This window comes from Myxine glutinosa, chromosome 3, assembly GCF_964187855.1.
Source record: "Myxine glutinosa chromosome 3, kmMyxGlut1.1, whole genome shotgun sequence".
Taxonomy (NCBI): Eukaryota; Metazoa; Chordata; class Myxini; order Myxiniformes; family Myxinidae; genus Myxine; species Myxine glutinosa.
In genome coordinates, this window is record NC_136263.1 from 2681585 (window position 1) to 2707215 (window position 25631).

Here is a 25631-nt window from a genome sequence, read left to right on the forward strand (position 1 = left end):
CTGGGTTTGAATCCCGGTCGATCGCTGAAATAACGCCAGGGGGGTTGACTCGGCCTGTCATCCTTCCGAGGTCGGCAAATTGGGTACCAGTTCACTGGTAATTCCCTGTGTGGCGCAAGAGGCGACTAACCGGGTTGTCGGCAGGAAGGGCAGCCGGCCATAAAACATTGCTTCAAATAGGGGGACCACGGTACCTGAAAAAGGCCAACCCCTGCTCTGTGGGGAAAAATGGCCTCTGAAGGCGGTTCTGCTTAGCTGTCTAACATGGCTACGTTGCATAGCTGTCAAACGCGACGATGTTGCATACCTACAGTGCCTATATAAAGTTTATGACCCCTTTCAAATTTTTCACCTTTTGCTACCTTATAACCTGGAATAAAAGTGCATTAAATCATACTTTTTCACCTTTATTTACACATTGTAATCCACAATGTCCAAGTGAAAAACAAATTCTACAGATTTCAAAAAATTAATTAAAATTACAAAAATAGAATATCTTGGTGGGATAACGAAAAAAGGTGAGCTTAATTACTTGATTACTATTTGCTTTTATCCTATTGATGCTGTTAACTCACCTGTTGTTGATTAATTCCTCCAGGTAACTACAAGATTCAACTTTGGGATAAACACAAGCAGGAATTCCTGCCCTCTACCCCTGGCCTTGGCATGCATGTTGAAGTCAAGGAGCCAGAAGGAAAGGTAATGTTTGACCTCTTCTGGATTATTGTTGCATTTTCGTGGGTCATGGTGTGTTGTTCCTGGGAGCCGCAAGATAATCTCTGGAGTAAAGGTGCATGCGGTGATCCTCCTGCAGGACGTTCCAGTTCATGTTATGAAACATTGCGTTTAGTGACTGCTCGATTTGAGCCGAAGTACATGTAGCCCACTCAAATCCCAGTGACATCTATTCACATCCTTGGGTCACGATTGGTGTGGCATAGTTTCTCTTTTAGAAAGTGTCAAAACATCTGTTAATAGGAATATGTTTTACCAGCCAACTTCTTTTGATGGACGGCACACACATGCAGGCCCCACTTTACTTAACCCTCACTCGCCCCACCAAACCGTCCCCCACGTCCCCCACGTCCCTCACGTCCCCCAACACCCAAGCATTCTATTTGTTTGGTTACATTTAGAAATGACGAATATATCGAGCGATAAAGTTATTGGAGCATGGAATGAAGGTATTGGAAAGGGTGTTGGAGAGGAGGATAAGGAAGAAAGTGAAGATTGACGAAATGCAGTTTGGATTTATGCCAGGAAGAGGAACGACAGACGCACTTTTTATTGTGAGGCAGTTGCAGGAGAAGTACATGGAGAAGAGGAAGAAGTTGTTTCTTGGGTTTGTTGATCTGGAGAAAGCATTCGATAGGGTTCCACGTGAAGTAGTGACATGGGCATTGAGGAAGTTAGGAGTGGAGGAATGGTTGATCAGAGTAGTGATGGCAATGTACAAAAGAGCGCGCACAGCTGTAAGGACGAAGGATGGGAACAGTGGTGAGTTTGAGGTGAAGGTGGGAGTACATCAGGGGTCGGTACTAAATCCACTACTATTTGTAGCTGTGATGGAGGTGCTGGCTTATAACGTAAAGGAGCGTTTACCGTGGGAGTTGTATGCAGATGATCTGGTGTCGATTGCAGAAAGTATGGATGGACTGAAGGAGAAGATGAACAAGTGGAAGGAATGTATGGAGACAAAAGGTCTGAAGGTGAATATCGGAAAAAGGAAGATGATGGCAAGTGGTAAAGCATGTGGTGAGGTGGAAAGAACTGGGAAGTGGCCGTGTGCTGTGTGCAGGAAGGGTGTCGGAGTGAACTCCATTCAATGTACAATGTGCGCTGAGTGGGTTCATCAAAAATGTAGTGGTTTGAGAGGGTCATTAACCAGTGTGGCAGCTACATTCAAGTGTAAGGTGTGTACAGAGGGAGCTGCAGATGGAGGAAATGTTGAGTTGGATCTTGGAGACGGCGTGAAGCTGGAAGGTGTGAAAACATTTTGTTACCTAGGAGACATGCTGAATGGAGAAGGTGGATCAGACTCGGCAACGGTTGCTCGAGTGAGATGTGCATGGAAGATGCTTCGGTAACTGAGTGGCGTGCTGATGAGGAGGGGAGTGTCGTTGAAGCTGAAGGGAAAGGTGTATGCTGCATGTGTGAGAAGTGTTATGATTTATGGGAGCGAGACATGGGTAATGAATGTAGCGCAGCAACGAAGGCTGGAAAGGGTGGAAATGCGAATGGTTCGGTGGATGTGTGGAGAATCGTTGAGAGAGAGGAAGACAAATGATGAATTGCAAAAGATGTTGGGAATAGAGCCTGTGATGGATGCTGTGAAGAGAAACAGTTTGAGATGGTTTGGTCATGTGTTGAGGAAGGATGAAAGTGACTGGTTGAGAAGAGTGATGGAAATGAATGTAGAATGAAGTAGAGGACGGGGAAGACCGAGAAAGACTTGGCTAAAGATGGTCGAAGAAGAAATGCGGGCAAGGGGGTTAACAAGGGGAGATGCAGAAAATAGGGCAAAATGGAGAAGATTGTCATGGGGACCGCAAGGCTAACCCCCGCTCTTGCAGGGAAAATTGCCTTAAAATGCATGTTGTTGTATTACAAAAATTTAATATTCAATCAATCAATCTTAGTATTTCAAATTATTCGTCTTATTTCAGTTATACAGGAAAAATGTATTTACTTTGTGTCAAATAGCACATGCTGTTAATAAAAATTAAAATCTTTCAAGATTATTACAAAAATTCAGAAAATCAACAAATCAAAGCAAAATTAATTAATTAAAAAAGTTAAAATACATTAATCATGCTCCCCAAATTATGCATTTAATTTCAATAATACAGGAAAAATATATTTACTTTGTATTAAATTACACAGGCTGGTAATAAAAGTTGAAATCTTTCAAAATTATTGACGAAATGCAGACAAACATAACAAACAGGAAAAAATTCATTTAAAAGATTAAAATACATTAATCATGTTTCAACTGGACGTTTAACAGTTTCACTGGAGCAGGGACACTAGATTGTTTATATCACCGAGTTCTTGATTGAGGAATGTGTATGTGGTGAGAATTTGAGTCCAGTTCGAGAGAGGCTTTGCCGTTCAGCCTGAAGCAGATCACGATGTCGCAAGGAAGCCAGGATCGATTTCGCGTAGTTGGTGAGTACGTATATCATTTCTTCACGTAGCCAAGTAAGGAATGCCAAAGCTGCTTTGGAGTTCCTCGTAATGATGTTGATCAGGGTACGCGATCATCCTAAGAGCTCTTTGCTGCACTCTCTCTATGCTATCAGACTGCTGTGCTGTCAGGCCACTACTCCAAACCGGTGCACAGAATTTCATCAATGGGCGAATATACACTGTGTAGATGAACACAAGATCTCTGTCTGAAACACCGTTACTCTTCAATTTGCACAAAATGTGGAGGTGGCGGGATGCGCACTTGATGTCTTGCTCGACCTGCACATCCCACTTAACACTCGACCTGCGCAGACTGTATGGTAACACCAAGGAGGTGAAGTGTCGACACAGATTCAAGAACTTCATTTCCCATGGTAATCAAGGGGGGAGGGAAACCATTGCGTAGAAAACTGACATGCATTACTTTGCATTTTTCAGCTTTTGGTTTCATTGCATTCAAACAGCTCCACTCCGAAAGAGCATCCACATGAGCCTGTAATAAATGACTGGTATGTGATTTGTGGACAACTTCAGCGATGGTAAGGTCGTCAACATATTTCCATCTTTTCTCAGAAGTCAAGGCAGCATCATTGATCATAATCAGGAAGATTACCAGACCAAGTTTGGTCCCCTGCGGAACTCCACAGGGCAGCTGTTACTCAGATGAAGATGCACCACAGTATCGAGTTGTCTGCAGGCGTCGCGAAAGAAAGCTAGCGATCACGGGGATAATGGTCGGGTTGACCCCCAGCTGAATCAGCTTCTGAAGAGCCTTTGTGTGGTCGATCAGATCGAAGGCTTTCATGAAGTCAATTGCACAGATGGTGGCATGATGACCCGGTTTATTGATGCCCCGGTGAAGCTCATCAAGCAGGCTGATAAGGTAATGGGACACAGCTGCCTTTCATGTTACCAAATTGCTTTGAATCAATTTTGTCTTTGATATCAGCCATCACCCATTCTGCCAGAAAGCCTTCGAAAACGCGTGCTATGCCAGGTGGGATTGATATTGGTCGAAGTTGACTAAAGTCAGTGACTGGTGATATCTTCGGCACAGGACTTCATATTCGAAGAAACACAATTCAACAAACAACAACAACAACAACATGCATTTTAAGGCCATTTTCCCTGCGAGAGCGGGGGTTAGCCTTGCGGTCCCCATGACAATCTTCTCCATTTTGCCATATTTTCTGCATCTCTCCTTGTTAACCCCCTTGCCCGCATTTCTTCTTCCACCATCTTTAGCCAAGTCTTTCTCGGTCTTCCCCGTCCTCTACTTCCTTCTACATTCATTTCCATCACTCTTCTCAACCAGTCACTTTCATCCTTCCTCAACACATGACCAAACCATCTCAACCTGTTTCTCTTCACAGCATCAATCACAGGCTCTATTCCCATCATCTTTCACAATTCATCATTTGTCTTCCTCTCTCAACGATACTCCACACATCCACCGAACCATTCGCATTTCCACCCTTTCCAGCCTTCGTTGCTGCTCTGCGTTCATTACCCATGTCTCGCTCCCATAAATCATAACACTTCTCACACATGCAGCACACACCTTTCCCTTCAGCTTCAACGACACTCCCCTCCTCATCAGCACGCCACCCAGTTCCCGAAACTTCTTCCATGCACATCTCACTCATCACTTGCCGAGTCTGATCCACCTTCTCCATTCAGCATGTCTCCGAGGTAGCAAAATGTTTTCACACCTTTCAGCTTTACGCCGTCTCCAAGATCCAACTCAACATTTCCTCCATCTGCAGCTCCCTCTGTGCACACCTTACATTTGAATGTAGCTGCCACACTGGTTAATGACCCTCTCAGACCACTACATTTTTGATGAACCCACTCAGCGCAAATTGTACATTGAATGGAGTTCACTCCGACACCCTTCCTGCACACAGCACATGGCCACTTCCCAGTTCTTTCCACCTCACCACATGCTTTACCACTTGCCATCACCTTCATCTTTCCGATATTCACCTTCAGACCTTTTGTCTCCACACATTCCTTCCACTTGTTCATCTTTTCCTTCAGTCCATCCATACTTTCCGCAATCGACACCAGATCATCTGCATACAACAACTCCCACGGTAAACCCTCCTTTACGTTCTGAGCCAGCACCTCCATCACAGCTACAAATAGTGGTGGACTTAGTACCGACCCCTGATGCGAGGGTACTCAGTTCCCAATCCACTGGAATGCGGCCTTCTTTCACCACCAGATTACAGATCTCTGTCATTCTCTTCACACCCCAACTTCCTGCTGCCTTCAACATATCTCCCACAACTCCCGTCGGCCCTCCCACTTTTCTACTCTTCATTGCTTTGATCGCTTCCTCAACTTCCTTCTCAGTTATCTTCTCTGCCGGTCCTAAAACTGGGTTACTCTCTATGTTGCCATCCCATTCATTCTCTGCATTCAACAGTATTTCCATATATCTCTTCCATCTTCCTTTAATTCCATCTGGGTCCACAACGATTTGTCCCACTTCATCCTTCAAGCAACTCATCCCCATCACATCGCCCCTCTCTTTCGCTATCTGCTTTGCAATCCTGAATACTGCTCTCTGACCCTCTTCCGAATCCAAGCGTTCTCCGAACATTTTCCTACATGCCTCCTGCGCCTTTGCTACCTCTTTCTTTGCAGCCTTCCTGGCTGCCTTATAACTTTCATGCTCTGCTTTTTCTACCCCCGTGCCCTTTGCCTTCTGCCACTCCTTGAACTTCTTCCTCTTCTCGTCATTCCTCTTCCCAACTTCATCATCCCACCACCATGTTTTCGAGTGCCTCGGTGGTCCTTTTGTCCATCCACATACCTCACCAACGGCTCCCAACAGACTATCTTTCATTGACATCCAACCACTTTCAAGCTCAACCACATCATCCTCTACCCTACTCAGCCTCTCTTTTAATGCCTCCCTTACTGTCACCTCTTTCAACCTCCACACCTTCATTCACGGTTGGTACTTCACCCGCCGAGCTCTCCTCGCACCTTCACCCTTATGTCGCAGACAACCAAGTGGTGCTGTGAAACAGCCTCCTCCCCCGGGATCACCTTTGTGTCCTGGAGGTGACCCCTATCTCGCCTACGCACCATCAGGTAGTCAACGGTTGTCGTCGACCCACCTGACCTGTATGTAACAAGCTTATTATCCTCTTTCTGGAACTGAGTATTACAAATGAACAAATCAGCTCCATCAGCAAACTCCAAAATCCTTTCACCTTCTCCATTTCTCACACCATATCCGTAACCCCCATGAACTCCCTCAAAACCGTCCATACTCCTTCCCACATGTCCATTTAGGTCTCCTCCTACCATAACAACTTCCTCATATTTCACATTTTCCATCAGCGTCTCTATTGCACACCAGAACTTGTCCTTCTCTTCCTCGATCCGACCAACCAACCTGCGGAGCATATCCTGAGATGACGTTCACCAAGAGCTTTCCAATCATCATTTTCACCATCATCAACCTATCACTCACTCTGGTCACACTCACCACACTGTCTACAAACTCCTCAGAAAACAGGACACCAATGCCATGCACGCCCTCCGGGCACCCTTGCCACACAAACTTGTATTTCTGTCCCTGCCTACCCATCACCATTCTCACACCACTTCCCTTCCATCTCGTCTCTTGCACACAACATATGTCCACTCTTCTTCAGACCAATACTTCCACCACTTCTCCTGATCTCCCTGTCATTGTCCCTACATTTCATGTCCCAAACCTCAGAAACCGATCTCCACGTCGGGCATCAGACGTGTCGTCGTCATAAATGGAATGATTTCCACCCTTGCTTCGATCGGGTTCCCCACCTTGAGTTTTGACGAGAGGGAGTGGGGTCCTCCACGGGGTACTTCAGGCTGTACCCTGCCCATATGTAGTTGTAATTGTCATGGTTCTCTTTTTGAGGCAATGTGTTTCTGGCCGGATGCCCTTCCTGATGCCAACCCTTTTAGTCGTCTCTTACGACACGCAGGGATATGGTGTACCTATTCTAAACCGGGGTACACACCGGGAAAGAAAGAAAGAAAAAAGAAAAGAAAGACAGACAGAAAGAAACACAATTCAACCTTGCGTGAAATTAAGACAAACACCTGTCTGCCAGTTATGAAACAGTTCTTTGCAGATAAGGCCACAAAATATCTCATTTTAAGTAACTATCCCAATGTGGTGGAGCAAGGGTGAATCTTTGAGCGTGTTGCACAGGAGAGGGATCTGGGGATGGTAATTGATACGGGGGCGGGTAAGCGGACCGGTTAGTGCCAGGTAGTTATAGGTAAAGCTAACAGGGTTTTCCCTTGTATTTGTCGGGGAATGAATTATAAATCAAGGGAGGTAGTTATGATTAGGTGTTTTTTTATAGTAAATTTACATGCATGTTGTACGTTTCACGTTTACTAGCAGTAGAGATGCTGCTGCAGTTTATAGCCTGCACCCATTTTTCAAGAGCTGTTTTCTTTGTGGCAGTAAAGCTGAACCACCCTCAAAACCATTGGTGCTTCTTCAAAACTGAGTTGCCAATGTTGAAGCAACGACTTTAGCTTTCATTGCAGAACATTCTCTGCCATTCATGATGGCCCCACAGATAATGGCTATGGCACAAAACTTGGCAAAGGACCCAAAGACACTTGACGAGCTTGATAGAACGAGTGCTTCATACAAAATGAAGTATGACCTTGGCACAACAATGCCAGAGCAGTTAGTTCACTGAAACATACCTTTTTTTTTTTCTTGTAAATATTGATGAGGCAAATTTGTAGACGTTCACAGCATCTTCGTGAGCTACTTGCTGGAGTCAAGTTGTGGTGCAGCACCTGGCCTCAGTGTGGATAGAGTGGATGCTGAAACATTGTACAAGGTCTAAGAGGTCATTCAAACATTATGTAACGCTTTTTTTGCTCAAATCTGACACCCATCCCCCCTCTCCCCATTCCTCCCCCTCCTGTAATGCTTAAACAGACACCCTCTAAATATTACATAACACTTGATGAAGACACCCCTCCCTCTTCCTCTATTTCATGCCTTTATCCCAGAATGCTATTTATCCAGTTATTTTTTTTCAGTTACTCCGAACTACATTTGAAAAAGTAAAGGTGGTACAGTGTATCGCCAATAAGACCAGGTAGCAGCAGAATCTATATAATGACATATCACTAATCACTGAATGATGTAATCGTTTCGAAATATTTTCAATTGCTTTAATTTGCAAATGAGATCAAATGTCTTCATTTGGAATAGCATTGATGGAATTGGAACAAAAAAGCGATTTGCGTTTATTATCAATGTATTGAATATGTGTAATCGTTCACGATTGAGAGACCTGGCCAAAAACAATATACAGCACGATATTTCAAAAGGTTGTGGATGAGTTGTACCTAAACTAGGTGGATCAGTTGGCTCGGGGTCGAGAACAAGGCGACTTGATTCTGCTTCAGGTCTGGATCCAGATCTGGCCTGTCAATGGATCCAAAACGTAAACATCGTGGTGGAGGTGTGCTGTGCACTCTACTAAGTGCCGTTCGAGTTATTACAATAATTATAGAGAAGTGTTGTATCAAAATACCACTAACCTCCCCATTTACCACATTCTAACTCTATGATTTACGACTTTACCAGTTGTTATTGCTGAGTCTTTGTTCGACGTCGTCCCAAATGTTGTTAGTTCCAAGTATTTCATGACCTTGTGTTCGCACCGGTCTGACAGCACCTCGTAAATCATGATTTTGACTGTCATCATCTGAGGATTCTTGATAAGAAAAGTATTCGTCAGATTCACTTTTTGACGAGTGAAGCGAGTTGTGCGGCCATTGCTATTTGCGTGTTGAGACAATTGTTTGGGTGATGACGTCACACAGATTATGCAATCACCATGGAGGTTTTCTGCAAGTGTTTGGGGATGTACAAGCCAGGATGGCTTTTAACTTTAACATCTCAAAAAAATATTAAAATTGTGGGTACCTCTCACCAGCCATGGCTCCTCAGCAAAGGACTTCTGCGACCAACTGGGACTGACACAATCTGTCAATTTCCCGACCCGGATCTCAGTTGATGAAGCATCTTCCCTTCTAGACTTGGTTATGACAAACTTTCCTGCAAATGTCTGCTGCTCTTCTTCTGCTCCAATCGGTTCATCTGACCATATGCTTGTTAAAGTGGGCATCTCTCTGGCTATTCTCAGAGAGCGTCCTCAGCATCGACGAGTCTGGGATTTCACTCAGGCTGACTGGCATGGTCTTCAAGTAGCCATCAATCATCTGGACTGGTCTCCCATCTCGACTGCCTCTGACATCAACTCGTCCTGGGAATTCTTCCAAAGTAAATTTCTTTCTCTCATGCACAGATTTATCCCATCTCGTCTTCCGTTGTCATACCCTTCCTCCTGTCCATGGTACACGGAATCTTGTGGTGAGGCAGTTGCCCTGAAACAATCTGCCTTTGCCTCCTGGAAGGCAAATCCAACGGAAGGCAATCATTTCCTTTCACAAAGCCTGGAACAAGTGTGTATCCACCCTCAGGAGAGCCAGGAAACAATATCTCTCTACTCTCAAGACAACTCTCAAACCTGTCTCCTTCTTCCAAATCCTAACTAGTGGCATCTGGTCAAATCTGTTTCTGGTATTTGTTCCCCCTCCATCCCCTCCCTTACCTCAAATGGCTACACAGCTGACTCCGTACGTGAAAAAGCTGAATGCCTCAACTTTGTGTTTGCCTCAAAATCCTGTGTCCCAAACCCATCTCTCTGTACCCACCGTACCCAGTTGCACCCAGCTGCTCCTGGAATCTGTGTCTTTTTCTCCTGACAAGGTGGAGAAGTTTCTGTCAAACCTCGACTCTGATTCTGCAACTGGACCAGACGGCATCAGCCCATGGGTACTAAAATCCTACTCTGCCGCTCTTTCACACCCTCTCTCTGTTCTCTTCACCCTCTCTTTTGCTCAAGGTCATCTGCCATCAGTTTGGAAATCAGCCAACATTACTGCTTTACACAAATAAGGTGCAAAAACTCTGTCGCTCCATTCTTCATCTCTGTCTCTATGTCTTCATCATCTCATCTCCATTCTCTGTCGCTCCATGACTCTACTCTCTGTCGCTCCATTCTTCATCCCTCAGATCGGCAGTCTGCAGCCTCCTCACTCTCTGCAGACCTGGACAAAATCAGACTGGGCAAACAAGTGGAACAAGTCTTTCAATCCTGACAAATCTCACACTCTTACGATGTCTCTCCGAAAAGACCAACTGGACAACCCTCCCATCCACTTTCTGAATAATCCTCTCCAAGAAGTTCTGTCACTCAAGCTTTTGGGTCTCACTATCTGCCATGATCTTTCCTGGGAAAACCACATTTCAAATCTGGCCTCCAAAGCCAGTCGCCGACTGGGCATCCTCCGTCGTGCGAAGTCCTTCCTTGGCACACCTGAGCTCCTCACCACATACAAGGCTTTCATCCGCAGCTCAATGGAATACTGCTCTCCCCTCTGGGCTGGTGCTCCTGCCTCACACCTAGCTCGTCTTCACGCTGTTGAAACCAAAGCATTCAGAATCATTGGAATCTCCCGCGATGAAGCTAACTCCAAGGGCCTCTCACTCACTCACCGCAGGCAGGTTGGTGGTCTTTCCGTCTTCTACCGACTCCTCTCTGGCCTTGCCCCCCCAGCTCTCTCTGGGCTCTATCCCGCAAATATTCCTACAGGTCGCACAAGATCTGCCTGCAACCCTCTTATGGTTAAACTGCCAAAATCAAGACTCTCTGCTCACCTTCACTCCTTCATTCCTCTTTTCTCCCACCTCTGGAACAAGCTCCCTCACTCTCTTCAATCCCACTCCACCCTCCAGGTCTTTAAAACAGCTGTTTACCACCATCTCTTATCTTCCCCCATCCAAAACCTTGATCTTTTCTATCGCCGCTAATTTCACCCCAATTCCACTTTTTTGAAATACCAACTTCTGTCCTGCAAGTCCTTGGTGTCCTTGTGTTTTATACTTCTCCCACGCCCCCCCCCCCTTCCCACGCCTCCTCCCCTCAAGCCCTCTCCTTCCCACACATCTCCCTGCTCTTAAATGTTGTGTGCTCTCACGTGTTTGTGTGCTTCCCCTTCTCTTGTCTTCCGCTCCCTCTTTTCATATATTTTGTTTGTCTGGTTGATTTGTTTGTGAAGTAAATGTCAGCTCTTTCACGAGCCTCGATTCAGTACACAAAAAAAACAAAAACAGATCATTGCAACTACAGATAAATCACCCTGCTCCCAATTATCAGCAAAGTCATGGAATCCATCATTGCTTCAGATATCAAATCCTTCCTCTTCTCCAATGGCTTGATCTCTGATCATCAATTTGGTTTCAGACCAGGTCACTCTACTCTGGACATGCTGCTTTTGCTGTCTCAACAATGGATGGAGGTCCTCGATGCCAAACAGGAAATTAGAGCCATCTCCCTTGACATATCACGTGCCTTCGATACGGTGTCGGCATCCTGCACTGCTCTGGACATGCTGCACAACTCTCCTATGGTATCCATGGATATCTCCACGCATGGCTTGCGGACTTCCTCTCTAGTCATAGTCAACGTGTGGCCATGAATGGGTTTCTCACATCTCCCCTTCCTGTTCAGGCTGGAGTTCCCCAAGGCAGTGTTCTGGGCCCTGTGCTTTTTCTGGGCTTCATCAATGATCTCTCCGACTCTCTTGAACATCCTCTCTATCTCTTTGCTGATGACTCCACTCTCTGCTGCTCCATATCTCATCCCTCAGATCGGCAGTTTGCAGCCTCCTCACTCTGCAGATCTGGGCAAAATCACAGACAGGTCAAACAAGTGGAACATGTCTTTCAATCCTGACAAATCTCACACTCTCACGATGTCTCTCCAAAACGACCGACTGGACAATCCTCCCATCTACTTTCTGAACAATCCTCTCCAATAAGTTCTGTCACTCAAGCTTTTGGGTCTCACTATCTGCCATGATCTTTCCAGGGAAAACCACATTTCCAAGCTGGCCTCCAAAGCCAGTCGCCGACTGGGCATCCTCCATCGTGGAAGTCCTTCCTTGGCACACCTGAGCTCCTCACCACATACAAGGCTTTCATCTGCAGCTCAATGGAATACTGCTCTCCCCTCGGGGCTGGTGCTCCTGCCCAACACCTAGCTCGGCTTCACGCTGTTGAAACCAAAGCTTTCAGAATCATTGGAATCTCCCACGATGAAGCTAACTCCAAGGGCCTTTCACTCACTCAGCGCAGGCAGGTTGGTGATCTGGCTGTCTTCTACAGACTCCTCTCCGGCCTAGCCCCCCAGCTCTATCTGTGCTCTGTCCCCCAAATATTCCTACAAGTCGCACAAGATCTGCCAGCAACCCTCTGCTGGCGAAACTGCCAAAATCAAGACCCTCTGCTCACCTTCACTCTTTCATTTCTCTTTTCTCCCGCCTCTGGAACAAACTCCCTCACTCTCTTCAATCCCACTCCTCCCTCCAGGTCTTTAAAACAGCTGTTCACCACAATCTCTTATCTTCCCCCATCCAAAACCTTGATCTTTTCTACCCCCGCTAATTCGCCCCAGATCCACTTTTTTGAAATACCGACTTATTTCCTGGAAGTCCTAGCAGTGTCCATGTGTTTTATACCTCTCCCACCCCCCCCCCCCCCTTCCCATGCCTCATCCCCCCAAGCCCTCTTCCTCCCACAGATCTCCCGATATCCCTGTTCTCCACTGTTGTACTTGTGTGCTTCCCTCTCTTTCCCCATCTTGTCTCCCGCTCCCTTCATTATATGTTTTATGTGTCAGTTTGTTTTAATGTGATTAATATTCGCTCTTCCATGAGCCTCGATCTTGAACACAAATTTTTTTTCAAAACCACGTTCTGTTGTTTATTTATTACTTACAAATCAATGTGATCACATCAATATATATATTTAAAGTTTTGATTCTGTGGACCTTCAAAGTGTGTGAGACTGCCCTCACTCATGCCAAGGTGTGTATGTTTGAATGTTATTTGCTTTAACAGCACAACATGTACCCTCATTGGCCCTTTTTGTGTCATATTGTTGTGTGCAGCCTCTCTTGTCGAAGCAGTACAGCTCTGAGGGTCGTTTTACATTCACCTCACATACCCCAGGGGAGCACCAGATCTGTCTGCACTCCAATTCCACCAAGATGTCATTGTTTGCTGGAGGCAAGCTGGTGGGTGAAGCCAAACCTTATTGTCTTTTTTTAATTTAATTTCATCCTTTTTTTTTTTTTACTGTTATCCAAGCTATTATTGTCACCACAAGGACCTTGCCATTATATAATACATTTTGACTGCTTTGTTGACTTGTGTTAAGTGTTCATTGTCCACTGGATGATGAGACATATAGTCGGGTCAATATCCAGTTTGACCCCCAAAAAATTGCGACAAAAGGTTTTTAAATGGTGTTTGGTACTATTGGACATCAGGAATAACATATTAAAAATCTAATAAAATTGAACCACCGGAAAGCTGTTATTTTCAAGATGGTGTCCAAGATGGCCACCAATACCCTAAAATGGCTATAAGTCATTTGTTATTCATCCTAGTGTTGTAATTTTGGTGTCTACCCCTTGTACCATTGAGTAATCAGGTAATCAATGATTCATTGTCACTCTTGCTTTTCCTCTATAGACTGGTTATATGGAATGCCACATGTTTCAAGTTTGCACGGTCCACAGACTCTATGACAAGGTAGTCCGTATCCTCTGCAGCTACAACAGGGTGTTCTACAGGCAGTTGAGCAGTTGCAATGTATCGTATTCAAGAGATTTATCAGAGGCAGCGTTCATTTCCGACATTATTGGAACCAACTGATTGTCCTCAAGTTTCCTTCCCAGTTCATGACATCCATGTCACCTTCCCTCCCAATCCAGACCATGAACTGGTAGTAAGTTCTGAGGCAGTGAAATTTGGTGGAGGATGTAGTAGGGGGAGACGTTCAGGTGTCACAAACGATTTTGCAGACGCTATTTTCATAACGAACATGTTGTAGCTCAATGATGCAAGCGAATCTATACAATTGCCACCAAACATGACAGCCATCGCTTTGCTGCCGAGGGCCTCTATCACATCCCTTGGCTGACTTTGGAGAGCGAATGTATTTGTGCAGGATTGTATAATGGAATCTCCTTTCACAAGCTTTTGGAAGGCTGACTTCTTACCAATACCAAACAATCTGGGAGGTTGTATCACAACCAGTGAAGGCGTAAATGAAGAGTACTTGTGAACAAAGGTCCTTACCTAGAATTGCTTGTAGTCGGTTGTTATATACTTTGGTAGCCTTAGACGTGTTGTCAGAACGGAAATATAGTTCCTTGTTATCTGTGTGCGCATAGTAAAGGAGCAAAACTAATAGGTCAGTATCTTCCCCAATCAAAGTGGCGGATTGACGACACGAGGTTTCGACTGCAGCTTTAACAATATATACGTCTGCATCCCCAGGTGCATTGATCACATTGCAGTCCCTCTTCCTCAGTTCATCACTTATGAGATCGATTAGTCCTTGCTTGTTGCTATCTCTTGAGAAAAAATCATCCTTTTTGCCTGAAAACTCTGTCTCTGCAGTGAAGTTGACAACTGGATGGCTATTCTGCCTATGCCGACCTAAGTATCCGAGATGTTTTTTCTCTCATTGTCGCTATATCATGAAGACCTCCACCTTCTGCGATTTAAATATAGTTTTCATATCGTTCCTTCAGTTGGCTTTTGAGATACTGATTGCCATATGGAACTGAATCTTTACCAGTCAAACTTTCATTTTATCTCTAAGGTCTGAAATAGTCAGTTGTTCTTCATCATTGATCTCAAGGTAGGAGCACATTTTGAAGAATGCTTGCTCCTGGTCTTGATCCTTGGGTTGTCCGGATTTTTTATGCTTTGCTTCATGACAACTCCGAAACTGCAGGGGTACATCAAGCCCAGACCGGAAATTTCCACTACATGAATGGTGATACAAACCGTCTGCAGCATGTACACCACGATAGTATTCAATGCGACCTTTCACGAGGAAAGACCAATTGTCAGAACGATTATCACAACATTCCAATATTGTCTTTGCGAAGGAATCAGTCTTTACATAACTGTGGTCCTTACGTCCTGGCACAATACCAGTTCCATAAAAAATGCAATCAGTTTTGCTATTAAAAGGACCTTCAGATACTCTGGCGCTTCTCTCAATTGAGTTGGAAGATCCACTTTTCTTGAGTCTTTATGTCAAGTGGGTTGATATACCGTTTACGACAGTTCGTGTGCACTTTAGTGCCAGCCGTGACGACAATGGTTTCACCTCTTTGCACACTTGCTGCGTCGATTCCATCAGCACCCTTTTGACAAATGTGAGTTACATCACCTCCATCATCCAATTTTTCCGTACAGATGGGACAAACTTCTGGGTCGACACTATTTGCACTCATTGTTAAACCTGAAAGAAATGTCCAAAAAGTGGGTAAGAACACACGCTCTGATTGGCTACTGAGTGTCACATGGGTGGCTAATGAGAACTAATTAATAAAATGGCTGACTGCTATCTTCGATGCCATATTCTTGAATTTATTGATTACCTGATTCGTCAATGATACTTTAAATGGTCTTAATGGGATTCTTGACCCCTAAAACCCAGGGGTAGACACCAAAATTACAACTCCAGGGTGAATTATATATGATTTATAGCCATTTTAGGGTATTGGCGGCCATCTTGGACGCCATCTTGAAAATAACAGCTTTCCGGTGGTCCGATTTTATTATATTAATATGTTATTCCTGATGTCCATTAGTACCAAAAACCGTTGAAAAACCTTTTGAAGCAATTTTTTGGGGGTTAGGGTGTTTTTTTCATAAATTGACCCGTCTATTATGGCCTTTTTGTGTCGGTTCTTTTGAGTATGCTTTATAACCTTTTGTTCTAATATATCAATACATGGTGAGTTCTTTATTTTAATTTGAATTCGCCATAAACGAGCCTGAACGGCACTAAATGTAAAGGGCTACAAAAAAAAGAAGAAGAAGAGGAAAAACTGGAAAAACCTTCACCTATATCTGAAACGAGGAAATCTTCACAGGACCACTATGCGGGAGTGGGTAGCTAGATCAGGTGGAAAAATCAGGTTTTCCCAACCCCATTGGGTGTTTTTAGGCGGCACCATCTCCGTTTAGGATGGCCGTTGACTCCCGAAGGAAGCTCATCCGCCCTTTGTCAGGTCTTGTTTTTAAGTCATGAAAATGATGATTATGTATTTTGTCGCATGATGCTGATTTGATGTTTGGCATAACCTGAAAAACAAAAAAAATCAAAAGAAAGAGCAGATGCAGAAAAGTCATATTGACTTTTGTGTTTCCACGTTTAACTGGCTGTAGTGTACCTTGCGTGGGGAAGATGGTGGGGGCAATGGGGAGATGACATTTTGAACCCCTTTCTCCCTACACTTCCTGCATTCACCCACTTCCATCCACCCTGTCTCTCCAATTACTTTATCTTTCTCGATTTATATTTTTCAAGTTTAACCAACTATCCCTAAACCTTTCTACATCTGCTCTTTCTTTTGTTGCCCTCACCAGAGAGGAGAGGGAATTGCATTTTGGGTCCGTTTATTTGTCCGCACAAAACGAGAGCATGTGTATTAATTACACAAGACCCTTTGCGACTACCAAGACCCTTTCAAACCTTTAAAACCCTGAGACCCATTAAGACCACCAAGACCCGAAGGACCTTGAAGACCCACAAAGACGCTAAGACCCTTTAACCACCTTTAGAGGCCATTTTTCCCCGCAAAGCGGGGGTTGGCCTTTTTCGGGGACCGTGGTTGTTGTTGTTTTTCGGTCCCCTTTTTGAAGCAATGTTTTACGGCCGGATGCCCTTCCTGATGCCAACCCTTTTTGCCGCCTTTAACGTACAAGCAGGGAATTACCAGTGTACTGGTACTCAAATTTGCCGACCTCGGAAGGATGACAGGCTGAGTCAACCCCCCTGGTGTTAATTCAGCGATGGACCGGGATTCGAACCCAGGATCCTAGGATCCTAAGCCGGCACCCTAGCCGCTAGCCCAACACCAGGGTTCACGCTAAGACCCTTTAAGACACATAAAACACTTTTGAGCCTTTAGAACCCAAAGACCATTTGAAACTGCAAAGACCCTGTGAGACCGTTTAGAACCCAAAGACCCTTAAATACCCATAGCTCCAAAATACCTCATGCCCTGAGGACCGAAAAGGCCCATAAGACCCCAAGGAAGCAAAATACCCCGCTAACCCAAAGGACAAAACCACACACCTCCTAGGGAAGGTCTGCAATCTCTGATTACTCTTTCTTGTTTATTTTGTTTATCTTAACTTGAGGAATATATAGTCTTGGCTAAAAATATTGGCACTCTTGCACTTTTTTCAAACAACTCACAATTTTCTCTTAAAATCAGTTGAAATTGACAAAAGTATTTGGTCTCCATAATTCTTTTTCACTGTTAATATTACAGAACCTTTGTTTTTTATTCAGAACTTAATATATCATTTTAAATCAGGAAATAAAAAGAAATGGCCTTGACAAAATTAATTACACCCGAGTCTTAATTTGGTAGCACAACCTTTGGACAAAATAACTGCAGTCAATCACTTCCCATAGCCATGAATGAGCTTCCTACACCTCTCTACTGGCAGTTTGGCCCACTCTTGTGCAAACTGCTCCAGTACTCCCAGATTTGAAGGGTGCCTTCTCCCAACTGCTGTTTTCAGATCTCCCCACAAGTGTTCAATAGGAGTTAGATCTGGAATCATTGCTGGCCCCTTCAGAACAGTCCAGAGTTTTGTCTTGAACCATTTATGGGTGCTTTTTGAAGTGTGTTTGGGGTCATTGTCCTGCTGCAAGACCCATGACCTTCAATGGAGACCCAGCTTTCTGACACTGGGTTGAACATTGTGCTTCCAAATGCCTTGGTAATCTCCTGATTTCATGATGCCATGCACACATTCAAGGCACCCAGTGCAAGAGACAGCACAGCAACCCCAAAATATCACTGAACCTCCTTCATGCTTGGGAAGGTGTTATTTTCTTTGAAGGCTTCATTTTGTTTTCTGTAAACATAGAGATGATGTGCTTTACCAAAAAGCTCTAATTGGGTCACATCTGTCCACAGGACGTTCTCCCAGAAGGATTCTGGCTTGTTCAGGTGTGTTTTGTACAACTCCAATCAGGCTTTTTATGTCTCTCTCTCAGCAGTGGGGTCCTCCTGGGTCTCCTACCATAGAAGCCCCTTTCATCGAGTTGTCGACGGATGGTGCGAGTTGAAACTGTTGTACCTTGTGTCTGAAGGTTAGCTTGAATCTGTTTGGCAGTTGATTGTGGTGCTTTTTCCACCATTCAAACAATCCTTACCTGCAATCTTCGATCAAGTGTTCTCTTGTGGCCACGTCCAGGGAGGTTGGCTACAGTGCCATGGGCTTTAAACCTCCTGATAACATTGTGTACGGTGGACACAGGAGCCTCAAGGTCTCTGGAGATGGACTTGTAGCCTTAAGATTGTCCATGCTTGGCTACAATCTTGTGTCTGACCTCCTCAGACAATTCTCTGGTTTTCTTTCTTTTCTCCATGCTCATTGTGGTACACACAGTGACACAAAACAGCAGAATGACTCCTTTTCTCCATTTAAACTGGTTGAATGAGTGATTTTTATTTTGCAGGCACCTGCAACTCACCACAGGTGAGTTCAATTCCAAAGTAAAGGAGAATCACCTGCTTGAATTCTAATTATTTCTAACAACTTATAAAAGGTGCCAATAATATTATGTCTGGTGGGGTAGTGATATGTAGAGCAGATAGATCTGAATAGGTAACGTGCTTCGTCTGTCGCGGTAAGGAATCTGACCTTGTAATTTTCATGTGTCGGCGTTTTGTCGGGTAAGGAGTATACTTGTGCCCCTGTGTGTCCTCACCTGGTTAGCCAAATAGTCTACTTGCCAGAAATGTGAACCCGGAAATGTTGAGTACCCCAAAGTTTTAAGTTAGAAATGTACAGTATGGGTCCCCAGCACTTAGAAACTGCCGGATGCTAACTTGCATATGTTGGGCATTTAGCAAAATTAGCATTAATAGCATTAACCCTATCAAACATAGGCCTGGGACACTGAAATTTCTGTTTCGCTCTATTGCTCCACTTTTATTCACAGGTATTAGAGGTAACAAAGGCAAGTACCATACCAAACTAGAATAATATGACTAGGGGTAAATAATATCCTCAAAATTAAAACACAAGTATACCAAAAATGATCAGAGCTGAAAAATATGTGCACAAGTTACACAACATAAAACTTCCATCAAGAAAGAGCGTCTTGCACTTCTACTACTCTGCACTGTTATAAAGCATATCCTCATCATAAAACTCATCCTCATCGTCTTCATCTTCTTCTCCTGACTCTACATTCTTGTCATATTGCTCTTCTTGCTGTGAGTGTGTGAGTGTGTTGCAACATGTACTATCAGAGCCTTTGCAGAAGCAGTAGCTGGTACAGGCCAGGCCTGCAGCTACGCAGCTGCACTTTGCTGTTAAACAGGGCTTTAACCCAGCTTTGCAGCTACAGCTGATCATTTCCAACACGGCACGAGGAGCAACGGGGCTTGCATCCAGGATGGGCATGATGACTTCCTCTCCCTTCTCGCCTTCCTTCTTATTCCATCCAAACTGTTATGTCCACAGCTGGTGGGTCAGGGCAGTCTGCTGCTTTCCAAAGCAGCACCTGTAGATGGGCACGCCGTCCATGGAGGAGAGCGTTGCGCTCTGTAGGAGGCAGTGTCTTCAGTGCTGGGGGGGTTTTACGCTTTCGGTAGATGTCATATCTGGCGACGTTCAGAGATGCCGACTCCCTCTCGTTCTACAGAGCCAGGAAGAAACCACTCACTGCCTCTGTAATCTGTAAATCAGTAGCTCCCTCCTCTCCGATGAAGTGAAGCAGGTCACCAGGTACTACTCTCATGGCCTTGAGTGCGGACACCTTCCTTTTCCCCACGGGACAGGAGGTGGTGTCACATCCGGAGAGAGCATGCATAGCCAGGATGGAGCGACACTGCTCACCGAGATTCTCTACTGTCGAATTGATGTTGAGAATAGTGCCATCCCATCTCTCCATCTGCAGGTTACATGTGATACCCACCTTCCAGCACCAATAGACCATGAGTACGAAAACATCAGTGTCGTCGCCGAGAATGCGGACAGTTTCAGCTCCGCGACTGGCTGCATCCAACATGTATGAGATGAGGGAGACGTCAGCCTCGTCATGAGTGACAATACTGTCTGCTTTGCTGACCATCTTGATGTGATCTCCTATGCTGTGTGTGCACAGGAGCTCACCCAGTCTCCGTTTGTTTGTCTTGTTCTTCATCACCTTGTCGCGGCTAGGTAGAGGGGTTGTCAGTGAGAGTCGGTACTCTGTTGAGCTCTCCCCAGCTCTTCTCTGCCTCTCGTGGTCTTTGGCAGAGACTTGCTCATACCGGTCAAAGATGACAAATGTTTCGGTGATGTAGCGATTAAGCTGGCGCCCCATGCTGGCTGCGAGGTCAGCCACAGTGCCTGACGATGGCCACACCACGTGGTAGATGAGCTGCGATGCATCAACGAGTACAACATGTGGTGGGTGGGGATTGGGGGCAAGGATTCCAAGACGCTGGACGATCACAGACTTGTTACCCTTCCTGAGGCATCCATACTCATCGATGATGGATGCAGGGACCGGGCCGAGCTCGTAGTCAAAGAGGGCAGAGAGCTCCATTCTTCTCTTGCTCCCCACCACCAGCAGCCGAGCAAACAACGCCTCAAGGTCACATATGATCTTCGCATTGACCTTCACTCTTTTTTTGGTGAATGTCATTGTCACCACCTTATTTGAGATGGGCGCATGAAATCTTTCAGGAAGTGATGAAGAGAACAGTGTGCTCATGTCCTGTCCGATCTTCAATGCATCTTGCACATTCACCTTTTCATCTTCCACCTGGCCATTTATGATATGGTGGAGGGTTCTCTATGGTGAGTGGATAGGAGTTTTCCTGTAGCACTCTCAGGATTTTAGCCCGGTCCTCCGCGTCCAATTCCCGCCGTCCTTTACCCTCTTCTTTGTGTCTGTTGGGCTTCATTGTCTTATCCGGTGCTTCAGCATCGTCGTAAATTTCATCCAATGACTTGGAGAGATAGGAGCAGATGCCGAAAGATTGGATCCACACGGCGATCTGCTCAGGGTTGGTGGAGATGCCCTTCATGCCTCCTACTCCCTTCCCTTGCTTGATGCATGTCTGCTCCCCAAACATGTCTCCACTCACTGCAGCTGCACCATCAGAGTGCGGCACACATGGCTTCCAGCGTAAAGGTCATCCTTGGCAGTAGCAGGAAGGTACTGCATGTCGCGCAGATGCCATGTGATCCATCTTGCGTAGTGGTGATGACCGGCAGCAAATAAATAGGGCAGCATCTCTTCAAGGCAGTGTTGTTGCAGCATCCAATCACTCTCTATTTCTGCTCACCAGAACCTGTGAGCTATTAGAGTAGGGGTGATGAAACAATCCACCCATAGCCGGCCTGTGGGGTGCTCTCTGGCTTTCTCCAGGAATGCCGTTATCTGCTCGTGAGTCTTCTCTCCCTCCTCTAAGAAGTCATGAAGAAGAGCAGACACAACCTTATGGAAGGCTCGCATAGCCTTGGGCCAGGCCTTCCCGTTGAAGATGGATTTCAGGCCTCCAAATGATGCACCGACTAGCTCCTCCATACCTGTTGAATTCATCAGTTGTCCGATTGAGCCGATGAATGACATGAGAGTGTGCATCATCCCAGGTCTGAGAACCACTGATGACCATCGCTGCAGATCACTCCACTTGATCAGGCAAGCGATCACGTACAGCTGCATGTCAAACGTGATATGACTGTGGCTCATGCCAAGCTGCCTCAGTGATGTGTCTAAGTAGGCAATGGTACTGAGCACTGTATCAGGGTGGGCAGGGGGCGAGTCAAGCAGTGGTCCAAAGACACTTATCGTCTTCAGCTTTGGAGCGAATGTCCAAATTTCATGCAGATCCTTCAAATAGTTTGCTCACACGAAGCATTCAAACGGAGCAATAGAGCGACACAGAAATTTCAGTGTCCCAGGCCTATGTTTGATAGGGTTAATGCTATTAATGCTAATTTTGCTAATTGCCCAACATATGCAAGTTAGCATCTGGCAGTTTCTAAGTGCTGGGGACCCATACTGTACATTTCTAACTTAAAACGTTGGGGTACTCAACATTTCCGGGTTCACAAGAGGGTTCTATAGGCTTGGCAAGTAGACTAAAACCTTTGTCCCTTTTGGCACTGCAGACCAACATAGACATTCCGACAGGTCCTTAGTGCAACACTAAGTAATTCCCTTCCCTGACGAGACTCTGGAAGAGAACCGGCAAAAGGAAACCAGACCTGGACACCGCCGATAATGGCCACCGCCACCTACACCTCCAGCAGGCCAATCCACCTCGAATAGCACGCGCTATGACCACGGAGTAGGGAGCGAGGTTGGGAGGCGCGGTGGGCGTGGGCCTGAGCGAAGCTGGGAGGTTCGGTGGAAGGGACTGATTGATTGGCAGCGCGCCAAGGCTGACGTCACCGGCCAGCAGATATTAGCGAGCGCCGAACGCCATTTTGTAGTTGGTTCGAGAGAGTTGGTACGAGAGGGAGAGCACGAGAGTTGGTCGAGTTGGTCTGGAAGGAGAGGCGAGTTGGAAGGAGAGAGTTGGTTCGAGAGGGAGAGCACGAGAGTTGGTTCGAGAGAGAGAGAGAGAAGTGAGTTGGAAGGACAGAGGGAGACTTGGAGTGAGTGAGAGAGTTGCCCGAGTTGAGGAGTGGAGAAGAGTTTTCCCAGCCAGAGCGGTTGGCAAGCGGTTCAGACAGAGATCCTGGCCCTGTCAGTTGCGAGCAGTTGACCAGTTCGGTTCACAGTTCACGGTTTGAGTTGGCAGTCCCGGTGAGATCCGAGTTGGCTTGTCGACAGTGCACGAGGGTCGAGCTCGTGGTGCTCGGTGCTCGGTGCTTTGGAGCTTGGAGCGAGGCGTGCTGCTGGACGAAAGGAGTCGCGTGTGGGCAACGGAGATTGAAGACGACGGACATAAGACCGAGTTGCGCGTTCACAATTGCATGACGAGACATTTCTTTTGGTATTCACATATCCCTCGTTTGTATTTGAAATTTGTCATGTGGGGACGTCCCGATTAGGATATTTATTACCGGCGTGTGCTTTTCCTGTCCCACCATTCTTTGCCTTAAACCCTTGTATTTTTTTTTGTATATATTCCTGAACGCAGTTTTCCGTGTGATTTATTTAATTTGCAGCAGCATTGGAGACGTCCCGAGAACAGGTAAGGCTGCAGGGGTCTCGCCGCTCCCCTCCACTTTGGTGTAGCTGTTGATTTTTGGAATCCGCCATTGAGTTTTCACCTCGGGGGCTAAGGCCTTCGCGATCGGCATCCGTGACCGCCTGATATTAATCAAAGACGGTCGCGCGACAATATTGTCTGGGCCATTTTAGGATTTCTGTGTGGAATAAGCTAATATTTAGTCATTTTTTCAGCTTTTTTGTTTTGTTCCACTGCAAACCAAAGAAATACATATTACATACTACATACATTTGAAATACAATGTCAAATTTCAACAATTTTGTGGAAGGAATGGTGCATTATTTGAAAAAAGTGCAAGGGTGCCAATATTTTTGGCCACGACAGTATAACATTGCTTTCCACTCTTTTTGTTGACCATTCAAGGTATCCCATTTCCATTCACATTTTGAATTCTGAATCCAATGGTGGGATATTCATTACATTTTCAATCAAACCTTTTCTTGCATCGTGTTTTTTCATTTGGAAGCAAAATCACAAAACTGCTTTACAATGATGGAAGAGGTAGGTAGGAAAGGGAAACTTAAAGACAACAAATCTGTAAAAAGATGGGATTTCAGGATAAGTTTTAAAACCTTAATTGATGAGGCTGTAAATTTTCAAAAGTCATTTTGAAATTGTTGATGTTTGTTGAGGAGGATATGATGATGATGATGATCATCATCATCATACTATAATGGAGCTATGGCGTATTTGGATGCTCGGCTGTATGCGTGGGGGCATGTCCTGTTGAAACAAATCTTCACCGCAGTCTATGGTCTTTTGCACTCTCAAGCAGGTTCTCCTCAAGGATTTGCCTGTATTTGGCTCCATTCATTGTTCAGCCTCACAATTCTCCCAGTCCCTGCTGCTGAAAATGAAAAGCATCCTCATAGCATGATGCTGCCACCACTATGCTTCACGGTAGGAATGGTGTCCGATGGATGGGTGATGAGCTGTGCTAGGTTTCCGCCAGATGTAGCACTTTGTGTTCAGGCCAGAGAGTTCAATTTTAGTCTCCCCAGACCACAGAATATTTTGCCTTATGCTCTGAGTCTTTTAGCTGCCTTTTTGCGAACTCCAGGCTTGCTGGTGAGTACTTTGGAGGTTATCGTGTCAGTCCAGGTCATCCTTTAATGCCCTGTTAATAAACAAACTGTGATTCCATTGGTATGTATTACTATAATGTATCAAAGACAAACTCGATGCACTGTCGATAAATCTGCTTTGTATTCCAATATTCAGTGGTTCCAGGATTTCCAAATCATTCAGCAGTATTCCAATAAACCAATGATTAAATGCAACACATACAAAAAGACAACAAAGCCTGGTGTTGGCCTAGCGGTTTGGGTGCCGGCTTGGTATCCTAGGATCCTGGGTTCGAATCCCGGTCGATCGCTGAATTAACACCAGGGGGGTTGATTCAGCCTGTCATCCTTCCGAGGTCGGCAAATTGAGTACCAGCTCACTGGTAATTCCCTGTGTGTCGCAAGAGGCGACTAACAGGGTTGGCGGCAGGAAGGGCATCCGGCCATAAAAACATTGCTTCAAAAAGGGGACCAAGGTGCCTGAAAAAGGCCAACCCCTGCTCTGCGGGGAAAAATGGCCTCTAAAGGTGGTTGCATATAAAAACCATGCCATATTATACAGCAACATTCAAAGTAACCACACAGGCATACACAGGCGCACACACACCGGCACACAAACACCGGCACACACACACTGGCACACACACACACACACACACACACACACACACAGGCACACATACACAGGCACACACACACACAGGCACAGATACAGAGACAGACACAGACACAGACAGAGACAGAGACACGTGATGACAATACCCCGTCTCCTGCTGCGCAGACTAATCTGCCGGCGAGAAAGGGTGGATATGTAACACTTCGTAAGGATTGAAACTTAAAATCATAATTGTATTGAGAAATTTATGAAACCTCCCACCAACACCCGCTGAAACCCCAAAATATTTCACAAGGTTTGGTAGTAGTTCGGGACAGATGGACATTTATGTTTTATAATGTGTATATATATATA

At 45.4% G+C, this 25631-nt stretch overlaps 1 protein-coding gene across 2 annotated transcripts in view; it reads left to right on the forward strand.

The window, feature by feature from the left end:
• Positions 1 to 25631, forward strand: part of TMED4 (transmembrane p24 trafficking protein 4) — a 56182-nt gene that overhangs the window by 3566 nt on the left and 26985 nt on the right. For both annotated transcript variants that reach the window (XM_068111374.2, XM_068111373.2), the window contains exons 2-3: positions 599 to 699; positions 13251 to 13376. In XM_068111374.2, coding sequence (XP_067967475.1) covers positions 599 to 699; positions 13251 to 13376 — 227 coding nt within the window. The remainder of the gene's footprint in view (positions 1 to 598; positions 700 to 13250; positions 13377 to 25631) is intronic.